This window comes from Melopsittacus undulatus, chromosome 4 (genome assembly GCF_012275295.1).
Source record: "Melopsittacus undulatus isolate bMelUnd1 chromosome 4, bMelUnd1.mat.Z, whole genome shotgun sequence".
NCBI lineage: Eukaryota > Metazoa > Chordata > Aves > Psittaciformes > Psittaculidae > Melopsittacus > Melopsittacus undulatus.
Window position 1 is genome coordinate 9,742,183 of NC_047530.1, and position 26,748 is coordinate 9,768,930.

A 26,748-nucleotide genomic window follows, 5' to 3' on the forward strand; every position below is an offset into this window, starting at 1 on the left:
TTCAGAAGAGGTTGCTCTTATTACTCATGTAAAGCCATAATCCTCTATTTGTAAAATCAAAACTGACTGCTGTAAAACTGATGCACTAACAAACAGAAGACAACTGTGATCAGGAAAGAAGTAGCAAGGATAGGTAATGTGAAAGCTCATTCTTGTTGCAGCCTACTCCCACAAAAATAAGAAAAAAAACCAAAAAAAAAACCCACCACAAAAAAAAAAAAAAATCAAAAATCATCCCAAACCCAGCACCAAAATAGGAAAAACATGCTAGTGGTTTTTTTTAAATTCCTATAGTGAGGTGATGAACATTTCCAAATCTTCAGGACTAGGATAATCTTCTCTGACAGTCTTTTCAACACAAAGCTTTAATAAAATGAGCAACAACCACAGTCTAATACCTTGACTTTCACAAGCCTTTTCACCGTCTTAATCTTTGCCTCACAGAAGGCACCACGGTACTTGGCACTGACATCAGTTCCCACTGTTAGGTAGGCAGGCTCGTCTGCTGCCTATTAAGAAGAAAATATGAACAAGTTTAGTTCTTTTTTTTCTTTTCAGCTGCATCATTATATATTTAATTTTACACCTAAGCTTTTAGATCTATTGACTTTTACATAACAATGTCTGTACTTGGAATTGCAATCACACTGTTCTTTAAAAGGCAAAAAAAAAGAAAATGAAACCACCAAACAAGTTACAGGAAGTTTTGTTTTACCAGTGATGATGACACTTCCCACAAATCTGCCAGCCTAATTACTCTCCCAGAAATATTTCTGAGGATATTAAGCTGATATTTCAAACATGTCCACCGTAGAAAGGGTAATAATGTACAGGAACAACTATTAAGTCAAGTCAGTCCTACACAGCGTATAAAAGGAGAGTATTTCATTTGCAAAAAGGCAATACAAAACACAGTTGTACTTTCCTCAGCTAACAGCAATCAAGTGACACAAATTATTTAAAACATTCAAGACTGCTATCATCCCAATACTTACAATTGTAACATTCTACATATAGGATTCTTTTTTCCTGACAACTAAAAGGAGACTCTAGATAAATTTGTTGTGATCTTTCAAACAGCTGTTAACTAAGTATTATTTCCTGAAATGCTCTATAAAAGCTTAACTGCTTATGCATTTTAAGAGAGAGAAGTATTTCTCATCGTAATTTCCTTAGTCTGGACTTTCATTACTCAATATTTCACTTTATTGTGCTTGTAGCAACTGATAAACAAGGCTAAAATGACCACCTTGAAAATGTCTTTCAAGGCATCAAGGAAATCACAGCATATAAAATAACTACTTTTCTGTTCTTACTTAGTGTTTTAGCTACTTTTTAATTACTTTTATTTCTTCTACTCTGAAGGCAAAAAAAGTTTTCTCTTTTCTAAGTTGCACTGCAGTTGTTAAGCCTCTACTGAAAAAGAAACGGGAACAGTGAAGGCAGGACAAAAGCTGTGGTATTGCAAACTTACATACAGTGGCTGCTGATACAGGAAGCATTTAGACAGCAGCCCAAAGGACAACAACTCAAAGACGTTGTGAATTTTCAGACTACTCCGGCAAGATGGTAAGAGCTTCGCTCACCTACACCTCAGCTAGAGAGCAGAAACAGGATATACAGCATACACCGAAACCCCAGACAGCGTTATCCTACTGTTGCTCATCGAAACCGGCGATTAAAAATGAAATGGCCAGAGCAGCTTGTGAAGAGAGAAAGGGAGACGTTCCGTACTCCGGAGTCAGCCTACCTTCATCTTTAAAGGTTATGTGAGGGATTCCAGCTCAAAGACTTCTTCTCCCCGCGAGCACACGGGAAAACACTGCAAAACAAGGGGGGGGGGGGGGGAGAGAGGGAACGCCTGAGGGCTCACCCGTGAGAGCGTGGGTCTCCCTCTCTGTGAGGGGAGGCCGGGCTGAGAGGGGAGACCGGCGCCGGCGGGCGGGAACCGCCGTCCGGCCGTCCTAGCCCCGCCGGGCCGCGGAGGAAACGGGGCCGCAGCCGTCGTTTCCCGCCCGGCGGCCCCTCGGTGTGTCAGGTCGCCATTGCTCCCACTCCGTGCCTCAGGGCGGAGGGACCGAGGAGCGCGTTCGGCCCGGGAGGGGAAACCGCCACCCCGCACAGGCAGCTCACCGCCGTGGGGGCCCGCCGCCGTCTTCCCCGCCCCTCGCAACTTTCTGCGGCCCACGGAGAGAAGCACCTCCGAGCCCCTCCTCCCTGCCCCCTCCCCGCCGGCTGGCCGCACTTCTGGCTCCCGCCCCCCTCACACCCGCCGTGGCCAGCCCCGCTGCCAGCCGCCGGGACTCCGCGGCCCCCGTCTGGGGTGGGAGGGGGGGAGGTGTGCAGCGGGGGCGGGCCGGCGCCGTGCGGCTGAGTGGCTGCGGATGGAGGGCGGGCGGGCGGTCTCCGCCGCCAAGCGCGGGGCAGCTCCAAGAACGGTGGCGGGGAGGCGGCCGAAGAGCTCAGAGTGGGCACGGGGGGAGTTCCGTAGGGAAAGGAGTCCCCGTCAGGAAGGCAGCGACGGGCTCCCTCATACAGTGCAAAGGAACGCTGGTGATTGGGGGGGGGAAGGATAAGGGGGAGAGCTCCCAGGGCCGCTCCGCGCCCCCTCCCCCGGGACAGCGACGGAGTTGCGGCTGCCGAGGTGCCCGCCGCCCTCACTGCCTCCTACCTGGAAACTCGGAGTGAAGTGGACGGAGCCGCACTGCCCGGCCTGGTCCCGGCGCCGCGGCCCCCTCTGAGACGACGACAGCCCCGTAAGAAGCGGCGGCGGCTGAGCACGGCCCCGCTCCACCCCCCAGCCCGGGCTCGCACCGAATCACCAGCGACCAGCCCAATAACAAGCTGTTGAGCAGAATCGGTCCTGCCTGAGCCCCCATTGGTCCCCTCATGACGCCCTGGGGGCTCTGCCCCGCCCGGATTGGGCATCACGGACAGCACCCCCATTGGTCACAGGGCGGCTGGCAGAGGGCATTGGCCAGCCGTCGAAGCAGGTAGGGCCACAGAGACTTTTGATTGGCGATCCTTCGGAGCGCTAGCTGATTGGTGGAAGTTGAAGTGAAGTCAGCGTCCCTCCACAGATGATTGGTAGGCGCTGGATACGGATGTAGCTCTATGCGCGGTGACTGGCCGCGACCGGGTGACAGGAAGAACAAGAGCGCGGTGTGATTGGTACTGGCCTTCTTTTAGAGACGCGGTGGGGCGGGGACAAGAGAGGGGGGATGAGCGCCGTGTTCTGCGGCGGCTGCCCGCGGCAGGCGGAGCGCATGCGCCCCGGTCAGTCTCCCGGCGCCATTTTGTGTGGGGCTCTTTCCCATTTTAGGCCGCGGGGGGAAGAGAACGGGAGTGGTCGGCGTTTGCTCCTGGGGGGTGGGCGAGCTGTGGACAGAGGCGATGGGCCTTGCGGGGAGCCCGCTCCCGCTCTCCGGAGAGGCTGCGACTTGTTTCTTCCCAGCTGCTCTCTCCCGTGTTGGACTGCGGCGGTCGCGTCGCTCTCCACCCCGTCGTCCCGCTCGGCGGTGATGGCGCAGGAGCGGACTCGGAAGTGAAGCGGTGGCGGCGCCTCTGGCGGCGGAAGTGCTTGCCGGGAGGGCGCGAATGAGCCGGCCTGCAGAGCTGCGTGGTGAGTCATGGAACCGCTAGCTGCCGTCCGTTCGCCGTTCTCCCCGCTGGAGCCAAGCGGTGGTGCCAGTGGGGGCCTGTCCGCCGTGGTCGCTGCTGCACGCCCTATCAGAAACAGGATAGGGGCTGCATTCCCAGCCAGTGCCGCTTTGCCTGGCGCCGGTCCTTCAGCCGGTGAGGACGGGACACGGGTGGCTGCGTTTCCCTCGCAGGAGGGCGTCGCTCCGTCGCTAACTGCCTCCTGCTGCCCGTGATGCATTTGCAGTGAAGCCGGAGGACGGAGGTCAGCTGTCGTTGCCTGGTTGCTTCTGCACGTGGTGCTGGTGGTTGTAGCGACCGCCTGGTCCGCTGCCAGGTGTCTGACCTCATCTCGTCACAAGAAGATGCGGTAAGAGCAGGGAAAGACCAGTGCTGGTGGGGCTAACTGCATCTCGGGGTGCTTGGAGGAGACTGTAGTCTCGTCCAGTCCTTCCATAATGGTGAGGATGCTCTCTGAAGGCACAGCCTTACAAGGCAGGATACTGCAAGGCACCTGTGAAATGTCCTCTAAGAGGATTTGGACTTGGAGGCAAGCTTTGATACTACTAAATACGAGCTGCTAATTGAAGTCTATAATTAAATATTTTTTTTTACGTTAGTGCCACATTTTTACTGATATAAAATTTGCTTCGTGGTTGACAGTGATGCAGAACCATTCTTTTTCCACAAGGTAATGAGTATCTGTTTGACAGTGCTCATTCTTAGCTGCAAGACATACCTTAGGTTTATTTAAATTAACTTGTCAGTCTATTTCAGAGATTCTTTGTGGTAATTTGACAGCCATGGATTGTTAGTTTAGGTGTCGTTTCCGTGTAAGTTCTGGCTTGAAGGTGTGGGTTTGTATTTTGTAAATCTGATGCTTTGGCAAGCAGCAAGCAAAGGCGCACCTCTTGAAGGAGTTCAGTCAGCAGTGGTGTATGGTATCAGTAAGCCCTAAAGGTTTAGTAAGGCATAATGTACGCAAAGCACGTTTAGAGTTGACTGCAGAAGATGCCTAATGTGGGGGAAGGGTAGCTCCAGATTTCTGGTGTTTGGATCTGGGTTATAAATATAAAAATGCTCAGTGTCGTGTATGAAGTGTGTAAAGGTTTGAGGCATTTAGTGCTGAGGAAACTTGGGTTCTGTGCTATAGTTACACTTCATGCAGTAGATAAACTGATGAGCAAATTAATGTTTAGAACATACTAAATCTACCCCAAATGTTAACAAAGCTTCAGGAATTCACTTTTTGCACTTTTAATCTCCCTGTGAAATGTATTGGCCAAACCATGACTTTGAGCTTTAAGGCACAATTTATCTCTGTACTAAGTATGGTACCATTCAATAAATAACAGTTTGTGACAAAACTCATCAGTCTTGTTTCTGATTTCTAGCAGAATGATCCTGTCCACCTGGATATATCTGTTGCAGCTGGCATGCTTAGGAGGTTTGTGGCACATCATTCATTTAGTAATTGTGAGCAAAAGGACTCTTTCTATATAGTCAGTCAGAAGATGTGACTTGTTCTTTTATGGTTTTTAAAGCACCTAAGAATGCCTAGCTAGGTAGCTCAACAAAGACCATAAACATTCTCATGCAACTTGGGGATGATGTCTAATATAATGGAATGAAAACATTGTGCTTTTGGCAAGCAGGGAAAGGGCCTAATTTTGTTTTAAAGCAAGTTCTCATCAGAATATGAACTTCAGGAATAAGTTATGTCATAATACTGAGATTTTGCATCCTGAATGTATGTCAGCGTTAACTGGTCCTGACACTGCCTTGGCTATACTAGATCCCTGCAGCAGTGCCCCATCCCACAGTGTGATCCCTTATAGGGAAAAGTTGGAATGAGTGGAAGAAACGAGCTGCAGGCTTTTCTGTTGTGAGCCACTGTTAACTTCGTAAAGTTAATACTTGGAAAGCTCTACAATGATACAATCATAGTCCTTTTTCTATCTGATATCTCTAAACATGCTATATGAGGTAGAAGAATTTTTAACATCACTGTTCAAATCAGCAGCACTTGTATTATGTTTAAGTACCATTTTGATTTAAGTAACAACTGTCCTGTAGATGCAGTACACGAGATTCACCTGGGGATATGCATTTTGGTCTTAGCTTGTGCAAATTAGCACAATGCTTCTTAATTTAAAAACAGTTAACACAAAAGCATCAAGGCACTCTATAAGCATGGCACTGGTCTTTCATCTCATCTAATTTGAGAGCTTAGGTGATGGCTGTAAAGAAATCAGGAAAAAAAATATACTTTACAATGTCTTTGGTGTATTAGTTGCAGAATACACAAAATTTTTGCCCAAAGTCTTCCATATATGTGGCACTTGGTAGGAAAAGGAAAGTATAGGAATATCTGTATCTTAACAGTATTCTTCATAAGAATAGCAGCCAAATAAAACTGTTCAGTGTGTCATGTGGCTTCCTTGAGAAAAGAGACAAAATGAGAGATTTCTAGGTTAAGTACAATATTTTAATTCTGTTCAGTAGTCACATATTGCTCTTGATACTCGGAGCCAAAATACTATAGAAATATTAAGAATACTGATTTTTGTTCTAACACTTTGTATGTAAGCAAATACTATGCCTCTGACAGACTTTGCAAATGTTTAGGAGACTTTGCTTCTTTTATTTTCATCTCAAATATTTGGTTTGGGGGTTTTTTGTTGGGTTTTTTTTTTTCTTTTAAATGTTCTTCCCCTTGGTATTTCTGTTCTGAAAGTAAACAGGCAACATTTTTCCAGTGGTGGTTGAGCAAACATCTGCCTTGTGGTGGAGAACCTCGGTTTGTGTGGAACTGCTACCTTTCTGTACAAGTCAAGGTCAGATGTATGGTTCCCACAAAGCTTTATTATCCAAATGCTTGCAAACTGTTCAGGTAAGAGTATAGTAAGAAGCTGTGAAGTACTTAGTGAGCATGTGTAAAGCAAAAAAAAGTCCCTGTGGAAGTGAACACAAGTTTGGTCAGTAATAGCTGGCTTGTAAAAAGGAAAGGTCAAACCTTTCCTAGCCCTGGAGAAAATTGTGGTTTACTGTTAACTATCAGCAATAAGTTCTTTTATTATATTGTGTGAGAGAGAACAAAGAAAAAAAGGAAACACAAAAAAGTACCTGCTAATGCTAAATCTTTACATACCATTTTCACAGCTCTCCACATTCCTGTCCCCATGTTCAGAAAAATTGATATTTAGTTATTCAGACATAACTGTGCATGCTGTCGTTCATATCTGAGACAAAGACACAAAGTTTAGCAGTCCTTAGGAAGACTGAATTAGTACATTATGTCCAGTGAAGTTCAGTACTAGTTTCTTGCATCTGGTATGCGCATGTTTTGCAGCAGTATCTCTTCTAGGGATGAATAATCATAAAATATTTGACAGGGTTTGCTGCCATAAATATTTGTGTGAGGGGAAAAAAAATATTTCAGAGTTGGTTTTCCTATCAGCTCTGCAGCTAACAATAGTAGTCACTTTGTAGTTGCTTTTTCCAGAAACACTAGTAAAACACTTTGTTATGTGCTCAGCTTGTCAGAGTAGCTCATCAGCAGCTTCAGAGATGTCCAGGGAGAAGCAGTCCCATTTTTACTGAATAAACTTATGTCCAGACTTTGTGCTTTGTGACTGCAGATTGTAACTACAATCCCACACATTATAAAATGTATGTAGGAATCAGCGATGCATTAACTTGTGTGTGTTATTAGGAGCCTAGCACCAGGAGAAAAGCTTAGAATTCTCAACTGGTGTAACTGGTGCTTCCATCATAGCCGGTTAGCGGGTGTGTGTGTGTGCCTTCGCAATCTCTGAATTCTAAACATAAAGTGTTCCCTTTTTCTAAGTCTGATTTGGTCATTCTATGTTTGGACAGAATAAGAGCTGCGTTGTAAGAGACCATTTTTACTTTCTGATATGTAATTTTGTATTGTGATAATATACAAATACAAGTTTAAAACATTTAGACATGCATCTGAATCTCCAAATAGTCTTGTGTTCTTCCCAACAGAGTCAAATCTTGTTTATAAATACTACTGCTTGAGTAACCTCCCATCTAAATCAAACATACAAAGTAAAACTTGATGCAAACCCATGTGTTTTTTCTGCTATCTAGTGTGGAGCAACAGTATGGTCACTTTCTCAGCCTCTTGTAATACCAAACTGGGAGTAAATCTGTACAAAAGAGGTGTCTAATGCTCTCCATATCTGAGATGTACTACAACTACAGCTGATGTTGGAGGGCTGAAAACAGGCTGTTGTTACACTTCAGTAAAGAGAACTAACTCTGGTTGGATTAATTTCTCAATACCTGTGTAAACAGATTCAGGGTCATGGCCTAGCTGAAGTAAGAAACTTCCTTGCTCATGCCACCAGTTGCTAGTTTGTATCTTGGAAGGCTTCCCCCACTGCTGGTAAGACTTTGTGCTGCTGAAGCATCCATGCTAAGTATAAAAAGGAAATTAAAAGAAAGCCAGTGCGTGTGCCACTAGTAGTTCACAGCCTAGCACAAAGCATCAGGCACTACTGCAGGTTTGCTCAGCAAAAGAAAACTTGTGAAGGTGGTGGTTGTGCAGTCTTTCTTCTAGTGCTTTTGCTTGTCCAAATTACTTTAACCATTTAGGGCTAGCTTACTTTTCAGCTTCAGCTAACAAGACTGCAGTTGGTCAGAATCGATTCTTTTTTTTTTTTCTAGAGGGCATCTATCTTTTGAATACTTTATCATTTGAATTCCGTGTTTCTTGCTGTAAGTAGCTGCTGTTAATGTGAATCTACAGTTTGGCCAGTGATTAATTTTTTAGCTGCCTTTTTCAAAAGATACTTTTTTACAGGTGGCCAGGGAGTTTACAGGTGGCCAGCTGACCAATTGACACTGTGTAAATGCATGCTTAATCTGTGATTAATTGCAAGACTGTATTGTCTGCAGGTTTGAATCTTCAGGGATATGCTTTTCCCTGCAGTGCTCCTTTGTCATCTATCACCCCACTAGTTACACCAGTACAGTTGTAAACAGTACCATTGAAATGAGCCATGTTGTGTGACATCCAGAATGCTGAAAGAACAGAATACATTTTTTTTAGATCTATAATTATTCTGGATCAATAAAACTTTTTATTAGGGTGGGAGCAGTCTCGCCCTTGCAAGCAGCATAGCAGGGAACTAACTACTGTAAATGAAGAAACAAGCATTTGGCTGGGGGAAGTAGTTGGCTGCTTGTTAAACTGACTTGACAGGAAGAATGTTAAGCTACATCTTGATTCTGCCCTTCTAAAACAGTATTTCAGATTTGTTTCTATTCCTGATATATGAAGAAAAATGTTTGGGAAAAGCAGCCTCTCTGGTGATGTTCTCTGTGGACTGTGGAAACACCTAGACTTAGAGCTGAAATTGAGCTTTATGTAAGCATTCTGTTAAAGTCATCTAGCACTTCCTTTGCTGCTCTTGACACCTGTTAATATAGTCTAGTGAAATAGGTCTCTGTCCTCCCCTAAAATAATGAAATTAGCAGATTTTCTGCTTTTCTAAAACCCCTGCAAATTAGAAATTTCATTTCCAAAAAACTTAGGTATCACTTGCATTGGGTTTCTGGGTCTTGTGTGTTTGTATTGGAATGTATCAGCATCTGGGTGAATTTACTGTAATTGAACCCACTGTTAATTTTCTGAAATGGGAATCTTGACAAATGTATTTTGGATATGCAGACAATACATATACTAGATAGATATCTAACTTTATGCAGCAATAAGGCATCCCTTGTTCTTTCAAAACTCTTACTTTGCTTCTCATACCACATCATTTAAAATGGTATTTTCAGTGGGTAGTTTTTATACAGTCTTTAGGGAACACTTCAGGGGATTGCTTTTTTCCCGAGTATGATTATACACACGTGTTTAAACTGTGATGCTTCTGCTTGCATTATTCTATTGTCCATCTTTGGTCGGCACAGCAACTCACAAGAACTGTTTTTAAACAACCATTGCAGAGTCCCTTAATAGCAACATACTGAAGATGAAAGGGCATGGTGGCTGCTTAGTCCATATGGAAATAGGAGCCTTGGTTTGAGCTTGGTTATAGATCCCATGTCCTCAAATACTAGAATGTATTTACTGGATAACCAGTCTGGCTACTTACTTATTCTTACCTCTTCAACCTCCTGTTTTCTGTAAATCTGTATAATTAGACATACTAAGTAGCAAGACCTATGATGGAAAGTGAACAAGCAGTTGGTGTCTCAGAATAGCTCTCAATTCTTAAGTAACTTCCTTGCTGCATGTAACTTGAAAGAGTGGAGAAAAAGCTAGTTCTTTCCATACAGGCATAAGCAACTGAAGGAAGAAAATGAGGGGGGGAGAACAGTTTCTGTGTTGTATTTTTGGTGTTATTACGGTCTCAAAATTGTCATGACAACCAATACTATTTTCCTTTTTAGAATCTTGAAACTGTACTTTAAGGTCATGATTATTTTCCAGCTGGTAAATGTTTAAGATGCATTGCTGAATTCACTATTTTGTGCTCCCTTCTATGGTTATGGCTTTATCTGAACAAAGCGACTTGCAAAACAGCATAATGTAGTTATTCTGAGTCTCCTTCCTTAAGAGTGACTCATTCTGTCTATCCAAATAGCATCCCGAGCAGCACTGTACCCATATGGACAGTCGTACTTTCAGTATGTGGGGCTTTTAACCTCAGGCCATCAAGCTATTTTTGGTGATGAGAAGAAGTAACAAATGACCCGATGCTTGGCATACTTCAGATCTGCCTGAGACAAATTCTGTTTGAAATGCTTCTCTTCTGAGAGTTAGCACCAAATAGAGATTAGTAGTATTCCTTTTGGAGATACTCTTAGGCGTATCTGCCACACAGGAAATTTTACATGCAGGTTACTTCTGTGAGCTTCTAATGGTTCAATCTCACTAAAACTTCATCAGAGGTACTAGTTACTTGTAATGCAGATATTGTCCAAATCAGTAATTTTTATGGCCATGTAAAAGTAGTAAAACCAGAGAAAATTGATTATCCTGGTGCAAATTAACCTAAACTCAAGTTTTGAACTATGCAAGTCCATATTCTAAAATCTGTCCTGGTGCAACCATAGAGAGATTTAAGTAAGTAGTTACTGGAACCTATTTTTTGTAATCTGTCACCTGCAGTTCACCAGTCACTTTCTTAATTTTCTTGAACAAGGCTTCTTTCTGTATGTGGACTTGCTGACTAAATAATTGTAACACGAATGTGACATATCCAGTCTCATTAAATATCAGAGTAGTGATTCACCAAGTGCTGAGTAACATTCAGGGGATGGATGAGACTTAAGTGGAGATGAAGCATTGTAGTACAGCCTACTCTTGTGTCATTGTTGGATCTGTATTTCTGAAATAATTTCTGGAGGGGGGGATGACTTTAAGAGATGAGTTGGTCTGTACAGTCTTAAATTTCTGGTGTTCTGTTAAAGCATGTGCTTTGGGTTTTAAGCAGCAGAATATACCATTTAAGCTCAGAGTTTTAAGTGTTTCAGCATAGCAAAAATTACAGTTATGAATTCCAAGTGGGTGTTTGACTATGTGCTCTATTACGGATTTCCATAAATGGCCAGAGTCTGGACTAAGATTACTTGTGAAGGAAGCCTCAAGCAAGAAGTGGTGCTTGGTACTGGCTAATTATGCTTTTTTTTTATATCTTTACAACTGAAACTTCCCAGTGCTTTGGGCAGAAACAATCAAAATGAGACTGTTAAAAATTCTCTTGTTCAAAACTCCAATTCAGAAACTTTTACCCTGCCCATTTGTTAGCCTTGCAGTGCATTTTCACATACCTGTGTTACACTTAAGTTACAACTCGCCATTTTCAAGCCAGTTATAAAAGGTAATTTTAATTTCAGGGAAGGGGATCCAAGTCTTACTCCTGTAGGAAAGCATGCTGCCTCTGCTGTAGAAGGCTGATTCTGGAAGCCTTCAGAGGTTACTGTCACAGACTGCTGCTGTTACATTTATCACAATGTGCTTGCATGTGTTGCACGCAACTCTGAATTGAGAGCCCTTGTCCCTTGGCACCTTACAAGACTCAGTGAACTCAGAGTGAGATTACTCAAAAGTAATAGGATTTAAGTTAGGCACATCTGATATCCCAACAGATGGTATCCACAAGGAACAGCTCTTTTAGAGCTTCAGTTCTACAGGCTCGGACCGTACATACTTTTTGCAGACGTAGCCCTGAAGCTACAGGAGACTGATCACAGGAAGCTTTCAAATCTTTGCCTTAGCTACCTGATCAGTTGTTCTCCAGGCTTAAATTAAACTCTTCCCCGAGGTATCACTTAAGCCTGGAGCATAAGGGAGCATCTACAGTACAGCTCAGTTCTGTAACACATACAGTCCTCTGATCCATCTTGAGCCCTTCTGGAGCTTAGCTTTCACAATGTGATTTACCTCAGACAGCTCCATGGTCTTCAACATATAATCAAAGTTTAATGATGCTCTGCTGTCCCATTGCATTTTTACATCTTTGTGGTCAGTGCTGCCATGGGTAGTCACTTCCTTCCTTATGGAATATTCTTCCCCTGCTCAAATTCTACCATTTGGCACAGCAACAAGTATTAATTTTCAGTAGCAAAACTCATAAAAGTTGGCATTTAGCCTATCAAGTGTGGACTGAATTGGTGAAATATTATGGCTACTGCACAACTGTAATTAAGCATTCTTAAGTAACTAGCTTCAAATGAGTAAGTTACTTGTTAATGCAATGCAATATTGCACTCATTGGTTATCCCAACTGGAGCTACAACTAGGCTGAAGCTGCAAAAATAACTAATAGAGAGTTTGCCTTAGTTTTTCTGATGAGAGTCATCACTCGATACCATCTCTAATGGTCCCTGGGCCTGACTGTTAAAGGTAGCAATACTTCAGATCAAATAGAAGTCTGCTAGCTTTCTGTTTCTGAAGTTAAATTTCAATACTAAAATAACTTATCCAGCATTTTCCTCCTCTCAATAGATTCGGGTATTTTTTTATCTCTAATGCTCGCTTTTTTCCTCTTTCCCAATCTGCAGTCAATGGAAATGGAAACAATAGTTCTCCTTACCATAGAGAAAGGTTCAACCTGGTTATGAGAATTAATCTGTATTCTGCTAAGTAATTTTAATTTGGAAAAGAACATGACAGTAATAATCACCTTGGTAATGTTTAACTAAATGTTGTCATGACAGGCAGGAACTTTATACGTAAATACTCTTGAACTGCTTCTTATAGAACTTTTTGTGAAAAGGTAAAGAGCATGGCTCTTTAAAGGAGCTTTTTCAGTTAGCCATGTTCTAGAATAAGCAGCTATTTGGAATTTTTGAATAAGGAAGTAGGTGGCTCTGTTGCTACCTATCTCTTCACATATTGTGGACCATTTTCCTTTGACTTTATCTTGTAAATTATACACAACTGATCTTGTTCTCTCTGAAAAGTGGCTTGTGTAAGTGTTGTTATACTTCCTGTTCCTAATTCCGAATGGCTGTTACTGAAAGGAGTGGATGGATATGTGTAACCACACATGAGGATGGCTTTTAATTTCCATTTAGCACTTTATTCTGTACCTAAAATGTTGCTGACAAAGTCAAATTTAAGAGAATTGAGTAGATTCTCTGCTGTCATACACAGTGAGTGGAAGATCACCCCTGAGCTAATGCTTTAGAGTGATAATTAGTTTCCTGACTGGCACTTGCTAGAGAATCAAACAGCTGAATCAGCAGTAAGCTTCAGTAGTAAATTCAGTTTGGAGAAATGCAACACAGAACTAAATGCTGACTCAGTGTAACAGCTGTACTGTTGCCTCAGGAGGCATTGAAGGAGGCTGTTGGTCATGCTTATGATTAATGCTGACTCAGGCAGGCCTGATCAAGAGTTCCAGCAGCTTTCAAACATTACTCTTGGCTGGAGAAGCAGGAGTTCAGGTACCTGGACTCCAGCTAAGGCTTAAGCCTGAGACAGTCACTCAGTATCAAGACAGACCCATTCATCTCTACTGACTTTTCCCCGTCACAAAGAAAATAGAACTCCTATCTTGTAAACCCATTAAAAAGGGGACTGTAAAAGGCCAGGTATTTTTTCAAAAGGAAAAACAACTGTATAAAAATTAACTTGTAAATAAACGCTTTTGTTTTTAAAACAATTGGGCTGGTAATCAGTGTGTAGTACTAAAGCTGAGGAGTTAAAAATCTTCAATTTTAACTGAGTTTTAAGGTAGTAAATGGAACAGTGTTACCTTGTCTCTCAAGACTGAAGTTACTAGAACAGACAGTTTTCTGCTAGGAAGTGGGGAAAGAAAGTAGGAAAGCTTGTTTAACTTCTGGGAAGGTCAACCATTGATAAAGCTGATTCAGAAGTGATTTAAGAAACTTTAGGCGAATGAAGCTGTTTAGAGAAAAAATTTAGTTCTTCAAACATTAACTCCAGTTACACTGCTTAATAGAGCTCACAGTTTTAGAACTTAACAAAAAGCCTTATTTTAAACTGAATTAGTATTTAATTTCTCTTACTCTTCAAATAAGCCTAGGCTTAATGCTTCAGATTAAAATTCCTTTTCCTGAACTCTTGCTTGTTATATAGGCTGTTCAGAGCTGTCATCACCTTAACATATAACCAGCTGGTTTACAGTTAGGTACATTCTCATCACATGCTGTGGTTATGAATGACCTGCAAGTTGTAATACTGGTTAATCAAGGAATGACAAAGTACTAGTTGTTATATATCATATAAACACGAGACTTTTCAAATTTCTATGCAGACTGTTTTTTTGTACCTAGCCTGGCTCCGAATGCTGTAGCAAGAAGGAGCAACACAAGCCTGATAATGCCCTTCCTTCCTAATGTCTGTTTTGATGCAGAGTACTGTTGCTTCTTGATGCTGCTGGCCTATACGCTTTTGAAATAAAAGCTAACAGATAGTGAAATGGAAAATTTATTAGTGCAAGTTGGTCACTTGGTTTCTTCCAACAAGTACATAACAAGATCCCATGCTTAATACATTATAAACAAACCTTTTGTAAGTTAAAAAAGTTGAACTTGTCACGAAGTACCAATGTGTTACATATTGTCATCGTCTGATTCATCTTCCTCTTTCAAAGATTCCTGTTTAAAAAAAAAAAAAGTTTAATTAAAAAACACTTAATGCATGCTGAATTATACAACTGTTAAGCAATGAGTTTTGCTGTAGCCTCAAAATATTCCCAATGTGTCCAAAGCCTTGTATTCAGCAGGCTAGTTCATACCTTCAGATGGTGATACTGAGCACCATCATTACTTTTAGAACAAAATCAAAGCTGCTAAATGCTGGAAGTCTAAATTTCTCCAGCTGGTTATCTATAAAAACTGTTCTAGGCCACATGGCTTACTACCTCTCCTACACACTTACACTGCTGTTGAAGAGTTAGTAATTTACTTTTGAGGGAGAAACATGCCACCTGTGCAAGCCTCCTGAATTACAATTTCAGAGAGTAAGAATTACCCTGGATTACACTGTAAACTTCACTACTGTCCCTTCAGAATACTATCAGCTAATGCTGAATTATAACTGTATGTTTTCCAGTCATCACAACAGTGGAAGCTCAGCCTTCAGTGGGCTCCCTCCACTCTAGACTTGTTTGTGAAGTGAAGCACTGAGACAGAGAAGTCGAACCTTACCTTAGCATATTTTTCTGCTTCTTCCTTGATGTCCTTTGGAACAATTTCATGTTTTCCATTGGTTACTGCCAATAAAGAGAGTATATCATAAGCAGAATTCACACAAAAACCTTGATGTAAAAGGGTGAATTTAAGAAGCAATGTTTTAGTTATAGAAAGTAATAAGTTTTCTACAGTGTTTATAGAAATTAGAGAAATGCATTACTTTCTCCAACCCAGCTGAGTTCCAGCTCAAAAGCTTTATCCTTTACTTCATCGTGAACTATGTAGATTCTGGAAGGAAGAGACAAAGTACAGATTAGAACAGGTTGATCAATAGGCTAAGTATGCTTCCTTCCTTTAACAAATTTCTTCTGTTGAAGCATTTATGGTTAAGTAGTTCTCCCCATGTTTTCTCCCCTGTACGCATATACACAAAAACCATTTTTTTTTCCATGGTTACACTGCTATTATAACAACGTATTAAATAATTACAGCTATGATGCAGGTTGAGATGTTCAAGTCACCCTAACTAGAACAAACATTGAATTTCAGATACTGCAGAACCAAGGCTATGTCATCATTGTCTGTCTCAGCTAATTAGTTATAATATAGCTAGGAGTGCCCTGTATTGCCCCTGTAAATCTTATTTCAGTTTACACTGAAGTCTAAAACCCTACACTGTAAATACCTTTAATCTGATTGAAAGCGTGTGCCTAAATCTCTATACAGACTGCCATGCTTATGGCAGACATGACAGTAATCAGAATTTAAACTGCAAGTGGTATGACACCACACGCATCCAGACTAGTGAATTCAGTTTTTAGCCTGAGAGATAAAAATGTTAAATAATAACCATTCTATGACTGCATCATAGTATTTGGTCCTCAGCAAGTGAACATGTAATCAAACGATAACCCCAAGTTGAGACACACACTCAAAAGAACTAGCAGAACTTACAATAACCTGTGGGTTCACTTGCTTTAGTTTGTTTCCAAAAGTCTTAGTCAAAAACTGAAAAATACCAGCTATTTCTAGCCAACAAAGAAAGCTCAGAGGTAGTAGAGGAAGGAAGGATACCTTGAGCACCATGCTATGTACTTCCAATTAAAGTTTGATAAAAGTATTGTGAAACAAATAGAAAGAACAAAGTTAGCATTGGCGTTCAGGGAAATACCACTATATGCTTATGTTCTACCACCTTTCTGGCACTGCTAGGCTGGGCTTACTGCCTGTTGCCCCAAGATCGTCTATAGGCCTTTCCTATGTGTTCAGCTGGTTCTAAGGCTTTTTGCAACAAAGCATACCATTACAAGCTCTTGAAATGATTACTTTGGACTGGTTAGTATATTAGGGTGAAAATTATTAAATTCCTTGCTATCATACTAAATGCTACTAAGGAGCTTAATTTGAGCTGAAAAACAGAACTATGTCTAGAGCTGCTGTTAAGTTTTGAGCTGAAGGAGAATTAAAGAACCGCAGTCTTTTCATTACTTGAAAATCTGTGACACTTTAGGACTGCATTGAGGTCCTTGTCAGGTTTTAATAACAGGGAACCCCCATATTCTTTCTTCTAGCTGCTGCCAGGACAATCCCAGGAACAAACTTCAAAATAAACTTGCATGCTGCAACACCAACAATAGAAGCATGTTTATTATTTCCTTTTAAGCCCTGAAATGCTGGATATTACATTTTTCCAGCTGCAGGTTACTGTATTTGTGACAAGCACAGAATATGTGCATTAAAATGAAGTATTGTAGATAGCTGAAAGGATACTTGCATCTGTTTGAAGAGATACTAATTCACAGACTATTTTCCAGACTTTTACTACTGGCCAATTCATGCTCTACCAAGCAGAAAGCCTTCTCTCCTTTTCTTTCCCTCATTAATACACAAGTCACTGAATGGTACCTTTTCTTCCTCTGTAAGCACACGATCCTCACACAGAGTTCATGAGATTGTGACTACAGGCAATTATATCACTGACGAGTTGTCCTAAATTGCACCAATAAATAGCAAATAAAGTATATCCAGTCTTTTCATGTGGTATCAAGCTTTATCATTTAAATGAGACCAGCTATACCCTAGACATATCTTAAAACAAGGAGCTTAACTCTGCTGTTTTCCTAAGCACTCAAGTCTTTTTTTAGGCAAACAGGAAGGCTGGACCCAAGTCCTCAGCTTTACTTCTGAACCACTACTTACTCTCTGAAGCATCAGTTCATTGTTCAGTCTGCATAATAAAGTGTGCAACTCAGTTCAGAATCAGGACACTAAGGAGTTCCCCCCCCCCCAATCTGTCGCCTGGTTTATGTATTTTAAAAATCAGTGACTATTCAATTTAACCTTCAATCCACTGGTTCCACCGGTAAGTAGCAGATGAGATCAAAAGGTGTATTTTCACATACTTCAGCATTTTCAATACTGAGTAGCATTTCCCCTCTCACAAGAAAAAAATATGAATCGCAGCAGATACTACAGTCAGGATGAGCACTCATCTAGTAGAAATAAAACCTGATACCCAACTGAAAAGTAATAGCTTCAGTTTGAAACCACTGCAAGCACACCAGTAGAGATTGCTGTAGAGTAGGAAAAACAGGTTGGAGACTTACATTTTCGCAACCTCTTTAACAACATCACGACAGGTCATTTCCTTCATCTGTAGGCAAAAAATACACAGCTTGAGAAAATATACTCTTTTCCATTTCCAAAAGGCCAGAATACACATGGCTGCACACATGCCTAATGAGCTTACTATTCAGTAGGGATAAAAATGGCAAGACTATAACTAAAATATTCTCTACAGTGCATCTTCCTGCCTGCTATATGCAAGTCATTCTTACAGTGAAGAATTTTACAACTGAAAGATTCTGTGGAAAAATGTTCTTGGAAACTTCCCCAGTTTAAAGCATTCATCAGCTGGAAACAGATAACCCTAGCACTGTAAAAGCCTGACTTCTTGTTTGCTGCTTTGTGATCAACTGACAAAATAACTAGATGTACAATATGGGGGAGGCATCCTATTTTCATACAGAATACCCTTTCTAGGTAGAACAGCAATACTTTTGGTCTTACCAACATCTCATGCAAGCAGTTTTGACTTCTAAGTAACATCCCAAGTGGAGAATATTGTTCCAGTGTTAAAGAGCTGCATGCCTGAGCAAGGCATCAGCATCTCTTACATTTTCTCACTGTTCTGTCAGTGTCTTTCAACAGTTTCACAGTTAATCACAACAAAACCTCATGACAATTCCCATGACATAATAAAATTGTTTTGTAGATCACATGTTGACTTGTCAGTCAACTCTTCTGGACTATGAAGTAGCAATATATTCTATATTCATGTTCTATATTTCATTAATGCAGTTTACCATCTCTTCCAATTCCTGAGTGTTTCCAAAACCATAGGGTGGAAGCTAGTTTTGAGACATCAGTGAAGGAATTAAGATTAAAACAGTCCTTTGTTCATGTTCTGATCAGAGAAGAAGTGGTCAGACAGACACCACAGTCCCATCCCAAGAAATTTCCTAAGCAGAGATGCATTGCCCCAGCCCTTTCATTCGTGACACTCAGTTCGCAGCACAGACAGCACTGGCTGCTGTATACAGATAGAACTTGTGTCACACATTTAAATTACTACATGTATCAATACATATAAAGTTATTAGTCAAATAGGAAAACTCAAAAGTCTGCTACTGTCACAAATATTTACAGTAGAGAAGCAAATTGATTTTTTGGTGTTACTGGTTTCCCATCCCAGGTATGTTAATTTAGCAGACAAGAGTTAACACTGTGAACAGTTTATCACAGGAGTTAACTACAATTTTATACATATATATACACACACACACATATGTATGTGTCAAAAAGTTGTACAAAGCATCAAAGCTGCATGAGAAGCACTGCAGAAGTACTTTCCACAGGACCACAAGTCTTCCCACAGCTGAAGATACCAGACATTCACATACATTCACATATGATGCAACAGATATGATCAGTGCAGTGTTTTCTGCTCCCACCCTCAGCTACACGAGGATCTGGCACACTGTGTCCCCTCCCAGATACAGGTACTGCAGAGCAGTTCTATAAGTGGATGTAAAGTACCCGCTTGTCTTTTCACCTGTAGTCACCTCTTCCACAGGAAGATACCTTATGTGGACAGACTGCTGTAGGCAGCATCACCCACAATAGCTTTTGTACTTCTTTTTTCCATTTTAGTTTTGACAAATTCATCTCATCAAAATTAATTCTGACCTGGAAACCCGCCCAGTCTAAATTAACAGAAAGCACCAGCACACAAGACTGGACTCGCTTCACATTGCTGTGACTAGATCATACACATTACTGAAGACATTCTGCAAACAACCCATTAAGTAAGTCAGTGCAATTAGGCCACATGGTACACCACTGTCCCTATCTATATACTAGATTTTACAGGCACTACTGTAAAGTTCAAACTATGCGCATACTTGTTAGCTGTACAGAAATCAGTCAGTAAAAGAGATTTTTGAAAATCCCAGCACTGCACAGAATTTTTTTGAGGTAGATTATGTCACCCAACATACCACTGTCTTTCTGCCAGTCTGCACACACACAAATTCAAATTATTTTCCCAGATGCCAAAATTCCAGTATCAAGATCAGATAATCTTGTAGGCTTCTTTCTTTTAATTTGGTATTCCAGCATCTGACCAGATTCAAAACTGAATAAATCAAGTCTAGAAACACTAATGTTTCCTGTAATTTTTCAGCTATGATGCTATGGCACCATAACCAGACCATTTTTAAAAGTTTAACAACCATATGAATTCTGAACCTTTCCAGAAACAGTTGTGATGGACTTTTGTAGACTAAATCTATAAATAAGATGGTAGCAGAATATCAAATAAGAATTACATCAGTCAGATCAGGAGTGGGGTTTTGTCCCATTCCAAGGGTGTCAGACATGAAAACACAAGAGGAAGACAAATCTGTCGGGATTCCAACATAGTTCTAAATCAGCTTAAGGCGCATATAAATACCTTTCAGTAGTCTTCTCTCCAGAGACTACTTTTACACAGCCAACTCTCTGCATGCTCCTTCAGAAGGGTACAAAACAACTTCTTGTTCACACACAGAATCTCTTTGTAACCTTTGATAGGTTATAATATTGTGCAAGCAGGAAATGCTGAACAGAACCAGCTCTTTTTGATATCAATAATGGTGTGCCATACAGTTACACTCTTTCCACTGTTCACAGCACTTTAGCCTTTCATCAGACATGTAAAGATGTTTTGAAAGGTACGTTACAGTCAGCAGCCACAAGCTGACAGATCTTTTGAAAAAAAGACAGCACTTCAACACTAGCCAGCTGGGATACACTGTCTGACCTGGCAAGGATTTTCTTTTTTCCACTACATTTTCAGAGTTGTAATATTCCAGTGGCTCAGCATTCCGCAGTTCCACTCACTGTCCCAGCTTTTTGTAACTTCTTAAACCAAAGAATCATCTGACACCTTTGGTAAAAATAGATACACCACCCTGTACAATGCTGCCCTAAAGTTTTCATATGGAATGAAAACACATATTCACTTAATTACTTTGCTTGCTGGCATGCATGAGAGTGTATGTTTAAGCATGTGCACTCCCTACAGCCTACTTATTGCCCTAGGACAAGACTTGAGGAATACTGCTATTATAGAGGCTAAGCCACATCCTAAAACATACAAGGAAATATTCCATCTGCTCCTCCTGTATTTTATATGCTTTAGGCATCCAAAAAGGTAACATAATAAGCTAGGAATATCTGTCTTGAAACAACACAACAAAACTGTAACATCATACCTGAAGTTTTTCTATCTCTGTTTTTGCAGCTTGCCTGGCTTTACCAATGGCACATCCCCAATAACCCTATAGAAAAAAAGAAAACAGGCAAAATTAATTAAATATTAAGCCTTCTACAGTGCTTACTATCACTTAGCATATGACAGCCCCCACCCTACTCATACAGCAAGAAGCTAATACACAGTAAACTTTCCCAAAGTGTTGAGTAGAACCCAATTAGTAGATTAAATACTGTGGATTGAAAGGTGCTCAGTAGTTCCCAGACAGAAACACTCAATTTGTTGCAACAGATAGTTCTACAGGATCAAGAAAACGCCAAAACAAATTACTCCTGCCTACTATGAAAATATACTGAAGTGTAAGCATATAAAAATTAAGCACTCATATTCCCCTCAACAGCTGTGATATTGGATATATTGAAGGAAAATAAAAAAAAAAATTCAACCGAACAGTAGGAATATGTATCATCCTGTGTAATACACAGCTGCAGAGGCAGCATTCACAACAATTTACAACAGTTATCTGCTTTGATTTGACTTTTTGGTGCAGCAGCCAGTGTCAAGATAACAGCAGCCCCCTCCTGGCTGAAGCTCTCACCCAAAGTATTTGGTGAACAGGGTATCACTACAACACTTGCCCTTTTGGGGCAGTGCTTGGGACTTATCAGCTACAGCCAGGGGGAATAAACTCACAAATTTGAGAGGCAAGATTCAAAACTAATTTCTCAGACACTGTACTTCTAAGAAATACACAATGTGTGTTTAATAAGGACATGCAAACAAGCAAAAACCAGCTCTGTTCATTTTGAGCAATGATTCATCAGAGATCTGCCAGGTAAAAAGAAAAAAAATTGTAAGCTCTTTTGGAACAAAACTTACTATTTTTCCTAACTAGGAATTTTTAAAAGGGGAACTTACGCCAAGATGGAAATATTTTTGACACACTCACATATGAAACTCCTGATGGATCAATCATGTACAGTTGCGCACCATCATCACTATCATAGGACCCCAACATAAAACTGGAGGAGAAAAGTGAAAATTAGAAACATTTCTTCTACCAACATGCACAGAATTACAGAGACTACATCAGCTTAGGTTTCTTACATTCTTCCAGGAGCAAAACTCCAACTGACCTGCTACTTTCTGTTAAGCATTTTGTCTGAACATAGCGTTATCATGACAGCCACACACCTGCATGTTGCCAGAAACCTTTCACTATCTGTAACTAGACAGCAGATCACAATTTATTAGTCCCTTTGTATCAGAACTGCATAGTAGCTTTAACCTATTCCTTTACATCAGGACAAGCAGGATGATTGCAGAGGAAAGTTCTGCTTTCATCACTGTCATGGGCTTAGTAGTACCAACTTTTCAACTTTAAAATTCAGGGACAAACTGAAAATCTATACGGAAGTCTGGCAAACTGCTATGCTAATCTGTGTTCTTTAATTAAAGTTTTACATGCACAAAGGAAGGGAAAGGGAATCTGTTTACAAGATGAATGGCAGGTTACTAATTCCAAGTTAAAAAAAAAGACCTCAGACAACCCAAGCAGTTCCAGCAACTGCAAAATAACAGATACTTAGAAATAGCATAAGTCTGAAAGACTTACCTACAACCAAAAGGTCTGACAGCACTGTATAGTGTGTATGCATGCACATACATAGCCACTCTGTCTGCAAGATGCTAAGCAAAAGAAGGAAAAACAATGGAAACCCTTATTTTCAGAAATAAGTGAACATGAGGTAATGAAATTTCATTATCTGTGTGAAGACTAAGAAAGCCAAAAAAGACAATTTCTTACCTTCAGTGGAATATCATAACCATAGTTAGATCTAAAGTTAGAAGCCTCATCTCTAGCTATGTCTGCCAAAGAACGGGCATCTGCCAGAAGTCCTGCTACTGCCTGAAATGAGAATTGGCATTAGGTAGGCCATAAAGACCTTGCAGAAACTTAATAAAATTCATGGACAAAAGTCTAATTATGCAGTTTAACCAACATATCAAACTCTATGCAGTCCTACAAGTAAATTCACTCAAACTATCCATCTCTTAGAAGCTCAAAACATGCCAATATTATAAAATATTAATACAGAATATTTTTTTCTCAGGTAAAATCACTAAGTAAAATTATCTTCATGTTAAATGGCATCTTACAATTTGCCATAACTATACTAACTCAAACACAACTACACTAATCCAAACAATCACTATTCTTTCAAGTAATATATATTCAACGGACAGTTTCAGGCATTTCTGTCACACAGTAACAACTATTTGTTAGCATCCTGACATCACTGTTATGGATCAGGCAGCAACCTATACACCAGACTTTAAAGAATTCAACCAACTTCCACACTGTCAAGAAGAAAATCTCATACACAGCGTTTTTTCTCTGTAACACACCTTAGCTGTGTAAAAAAGTAGCACTTTAAAACCTGTGTTTGTATTTACAGTCAAGGTTAAACAACTGGAATGCTGAAAAGCATTTTAAAATAATCAAAACCGTCTCAAAATATGTGTATCTTCCATTTTAAGTCTGGATTTTATACATGTGTACAATCAAGAATTACAGAAAATGGTAAATAAGTCCACTGCCATTTTTTAGACTGTACACAGAAACATTACTTTCTTAATCTATTTACTGATACTCCACAGATTTCTACTTTTGAGGGTAGTCCCTTTCAATTGATGAAAAACTAAAATTAAATAGCACCTTACCATACCAACATGTCGATCGACATTAAACAGACGTTTATTGGAACCCTCTTCATAAAGCTTGGACAGAACTAGTTTTTCTACTCCAAAGACAACACCATCTTTGCATCTTATCCCAATTGCTGTGCTGAAAGACAAAGATAAATCTCGGTTTCTCACACAGAACTGTGGTGAGGAATACGTAACAGACAATTAACAAAATACAAGCAGGGGGGCAGTTAAAGCTCACTAAACCCACAAACATTTTCTAAAACAAAGAAGGAGGGGCTGCCAGAAGTCCCTACCCAAATAGTTTTGAACTATATGTGGTGATGGCATTGTTTGGCATGACTACATAGCTGCTGCCCCATCACTGATCTGACTGATACTGGTATGAAAACCACAGGCTGTTTAACTTCTCCTTTTGGTAAATTCACTCTATCTAGAAGATGTGTCAACTCTTTCACTTAACTCTCAAGAAGTGCATCATTGGGCATAAATTACACCATGGCATACAAGAAATACTTCACTAACCCTTATGTAGCTATAACCAAACACCCGGATCAATCTAGCCCATACTTTCCTGATTGCTCATTTCACTGCCACCACAGCTTCGCTGGAATTTTCACTTTACAGCATTCCTTTGCATATACTTGAGGGAAAAGAGAGACTCACAGAGAAGCAAAGATGTCCTGTTTCTTGAGGAATATATATATAAAGTTGTTGTAAGTTTATGAGGCCCTGAGCATGTTAGTTTTCCAGTGCAATTCACATCCACAAAATGGCTTTTATGGATAAAAAAAGAAAATACTACTGTATCAGCTAAGCACCTTACTGACAATAATAAGACCTGAAATCAGATTTTGCCCCATAGCATACATTTTTCATTGCCTTTAGCATACATGAGTTTACTGCCTTGCTGCACATTCTCCCCTTCTAGCAAGGAAAAGTGATTCCTAGCAAGCATAAAAAGTGATTTCTAGCAATCAAAAGCAATTATACTAATTTTACATTTAATCTGAAGCCTCCTAAAATTAACCCAGGGACACAGTTGTTCAGAACTAATTCTAGCCACATAATTTTATCTGCAACGTCATCATGCTTGTCTACTCCAATGGCTCCACTTTAAGTGAGGCCAGCAAACAGAAAGACAGATATTTGTATCTTACCTACTATTCTCCACAGCTTTCATAGCATATTCAACTTGAAACACCCTGCCATCTGGAGAAAACGTGGAAGCTGAGAGGTCATACTGAAGAAGAAAACACACTTCTCAGGAAAAAAAACAAACACATTATATCCCAGTATTTTCATAAGTCTATTTGCTAAAAAATGCAATGTCACCTGCACGACAAGGGCTATGAAGCACCGGAAGCAGACTGCCCCCTTATATTAGACGCATGAACAGCGAGTAAACACTAATTACAAGTCACTGCATCACTGCTGGATATACCCACACCTCAAACCCCATTAATACAGACGTTGCACAGGCCTCAGATCACCATAAATTAAACAGTACTTCAAACCTAAGGAAACTTTCTGTGTGCCTTTGAATATATCTTGTGATTCTTGAAGTCGTAGACGTTTGTTAACAGGAATATATCTGAAATGTTGAAAAGTCTCTTATGCACAGGAAGTTGCTCAGTTCCCAGCCAAGAACTGTGCGAGGACAGAGCTATGGGTCGGGAACCAAAAGCCAGAGAATGCAGGAGGCTCCGGGAAGGACCCGAAGGACCCGCCGCCGAACTGCAACACGCAGCCCGCGTCACACACACCACAGCCACCCGCATCAGCGCTGGGTAGCGCCAGGACGCTGCGGCTCCGCAGCGGCACCCGCAGGTAGCAGCCAGCAACCGGCCCGAGGGCTACCAAGGCGGCTCCGCCAGGACTCCACCAGCGCACGGGGATCATGTCGTAAAAGCGGTCCCTCCGCGGCTGCCCCCCCGCCAGCAGTACAGGCTCAGCCCCAAGACTGCTCCCAAAGCCGGCAGACCCTTCCGGGCCGGCTTCACCCTCCCACCGCCCGACCCGATCCCCTCCCGGAGAGGGCCGCTAACGACACAAACCCCCTACCCCAGGGCCCAGTCCGCACGCTACTCACCCCCGAGCCGGCAGCCCCGCCCCCCACCTTTTGTTTCCTCTGCCTAATGAACCGCAGTGACTCAGCAGCGGCTCCGGCCCGGGCCCGGCCGCGGCGAGAGGCTGCCCGCGCCCCGCCAGCTCCGCGGCGGCCGCGCTGCCCGGCGGGGTCGAGCGCAGGAGACGGCTCCTCCCCCGAGCAAGACCCCGCTCGCCGCCAACAGAAGCGGCACCCCTGCCGGTGCTGGGCCGGGCCGGACGGCTCCGCTGCCGTCTGCGCACGCCGCGGGAACAGGCCACACTCACCCCGGTGCCGATAGAGCTCATGGCGGCGCCGCACAGACACAGCAGGACGCAGCAACCCCCCCCCCCACCCGGCTTCTCTCCTACACCTCACCACCCAACAACACGTGCTCCTATTGGCTTCTACACAAACCAACTAGACCCGCCTACGGCGCGGTAGCGCGGCGGAGCGCTGACATCACAGCGACACATCCTGGAGGGCACGTGGAGAATACACGACCAGGGTGCCCGGCTAGCTCAGTCGGTAGAGCATGGGACTCTTAATCCCAGGGTCGTGGGTTCGAGCCCCACGTTGGGCGTCGATGAGTTTTTGTAGCCGGCTCTCGTTTTACGGTTTTGGGCATTAAAATTCCGCCTCAGCCCCACAACCCCTGCAATGGTGTGGAAAATTCCCCACCACTTCTCAGGGGACGGAGGGGCTCCTAGAGCAGCCATCCCTGGTGCAGCTACAGCCTGGATAACTGATAAACACTGTATAGCTGGAAAAAAAGCCACAAACTTTTCTTATAAATGGATGCAGGAACCAAATGTGTGTTAATAAACTAGGATGAGCTGTGGACTCG

General features: G+C 41.7%; 2 protein-coding genes and 1 non-coding gene across 4 annotated transcripts in view; 1 reads left to right on the plus strand and 2 right to left on the minus strand.

Annotated features, from left to right (window-relative positions):
* Positions 1-2,794, minus strand: part of ARID4A (AT-rich interaction domain 4A) — a 50,211-nt gene extending 47,417 nt beyond the window's left edge. For both annotated transcript variants that reach the window (XM_005143895.3, XM_005143894.3), the window contains exons 1-3: positions 2,672-2,794; positions 1,751-1,822; positions 399-509 (exon numbers count right to left, since the gene is read on the minus strand). In XM_005143895.3, the coding sequence (XP_005143952.2) occupies positions 399-509; positions 1,751-1,756 (117 nt within the window). In that variant the 5' untranslated portion in view covers positions 1,757-1,822; positions 2,672-2,794. The remainder of the gene's footprint in view (positions 1-398; positions 510-1,750; positions 1,823-2,671) is intronic.
* An 11,769-nt stretch (positions 2,795-14,563) lies between these two features.
* Positions 14,564-26,258, minus strand: PSMA3 (proteasome 20S subunit alpha 3). Its single transcript, XM_005143892.3, has 11 exons — positions 26,189-26,258; positions 24,973-25,055; positions 23,828-23,951; positions 22,911-23,012; positions 22,719-22,792; positions 22,053-22,125; positions 21,105-21,170; positions 17,895-17,941; positions 15,509-15,576; positions 15,304-15,368; positions 14,564-14,751 (listed from the first exon to the last, which is right to left on the minus strand). Exons 1-11 carry the CDS (start codon positions 26,207-26,209, stop codon positions 14,707-14,709), a joined length of 768 nt encoding a protein of 255 aa, XP_005143949.1. The 5' UTR covers positions 26,210-26,258; the 3' UTR covers positions 14,564-14,706.
* A 153-nt stretch (positions 26,259-26,411) lies between these two features.
* On the plus strand, positions 26,412-26,484 carry TRNAK-CUU (transfer RNA lysine (anticodon CUU)). Its single transcript has one exon. It is a non-coding gene; the product is annotated as a tRNA-Lys (tRNA).
* Positions 26,485-26,748: the final 264 nt, after the last annotated feature.

Excerpts from the sequence above, each read along its gene's own strand:
- PSMA3 (XM_005143892.3), bottom strand. The coding sequence starts at position 26,209 with ATGAGCTCTATCGGCACCGGG. Across the intron at positions 22,126-22,718 it reads GTCAGACCTTTTGGTTGTAG|TTTTATGTTGGGGTCCTATG; the intron begins GTAAGTCTTTCA and ends TTTCTCCTCCAG. Across the intron at positions 17,942-21,104 it reads CAGAGATAGAAAAACTTCAG|ATGAAGGAAATGACCTGTCG; the intron begins GTATGATGTTAC and ends TTTTGCCTACAG.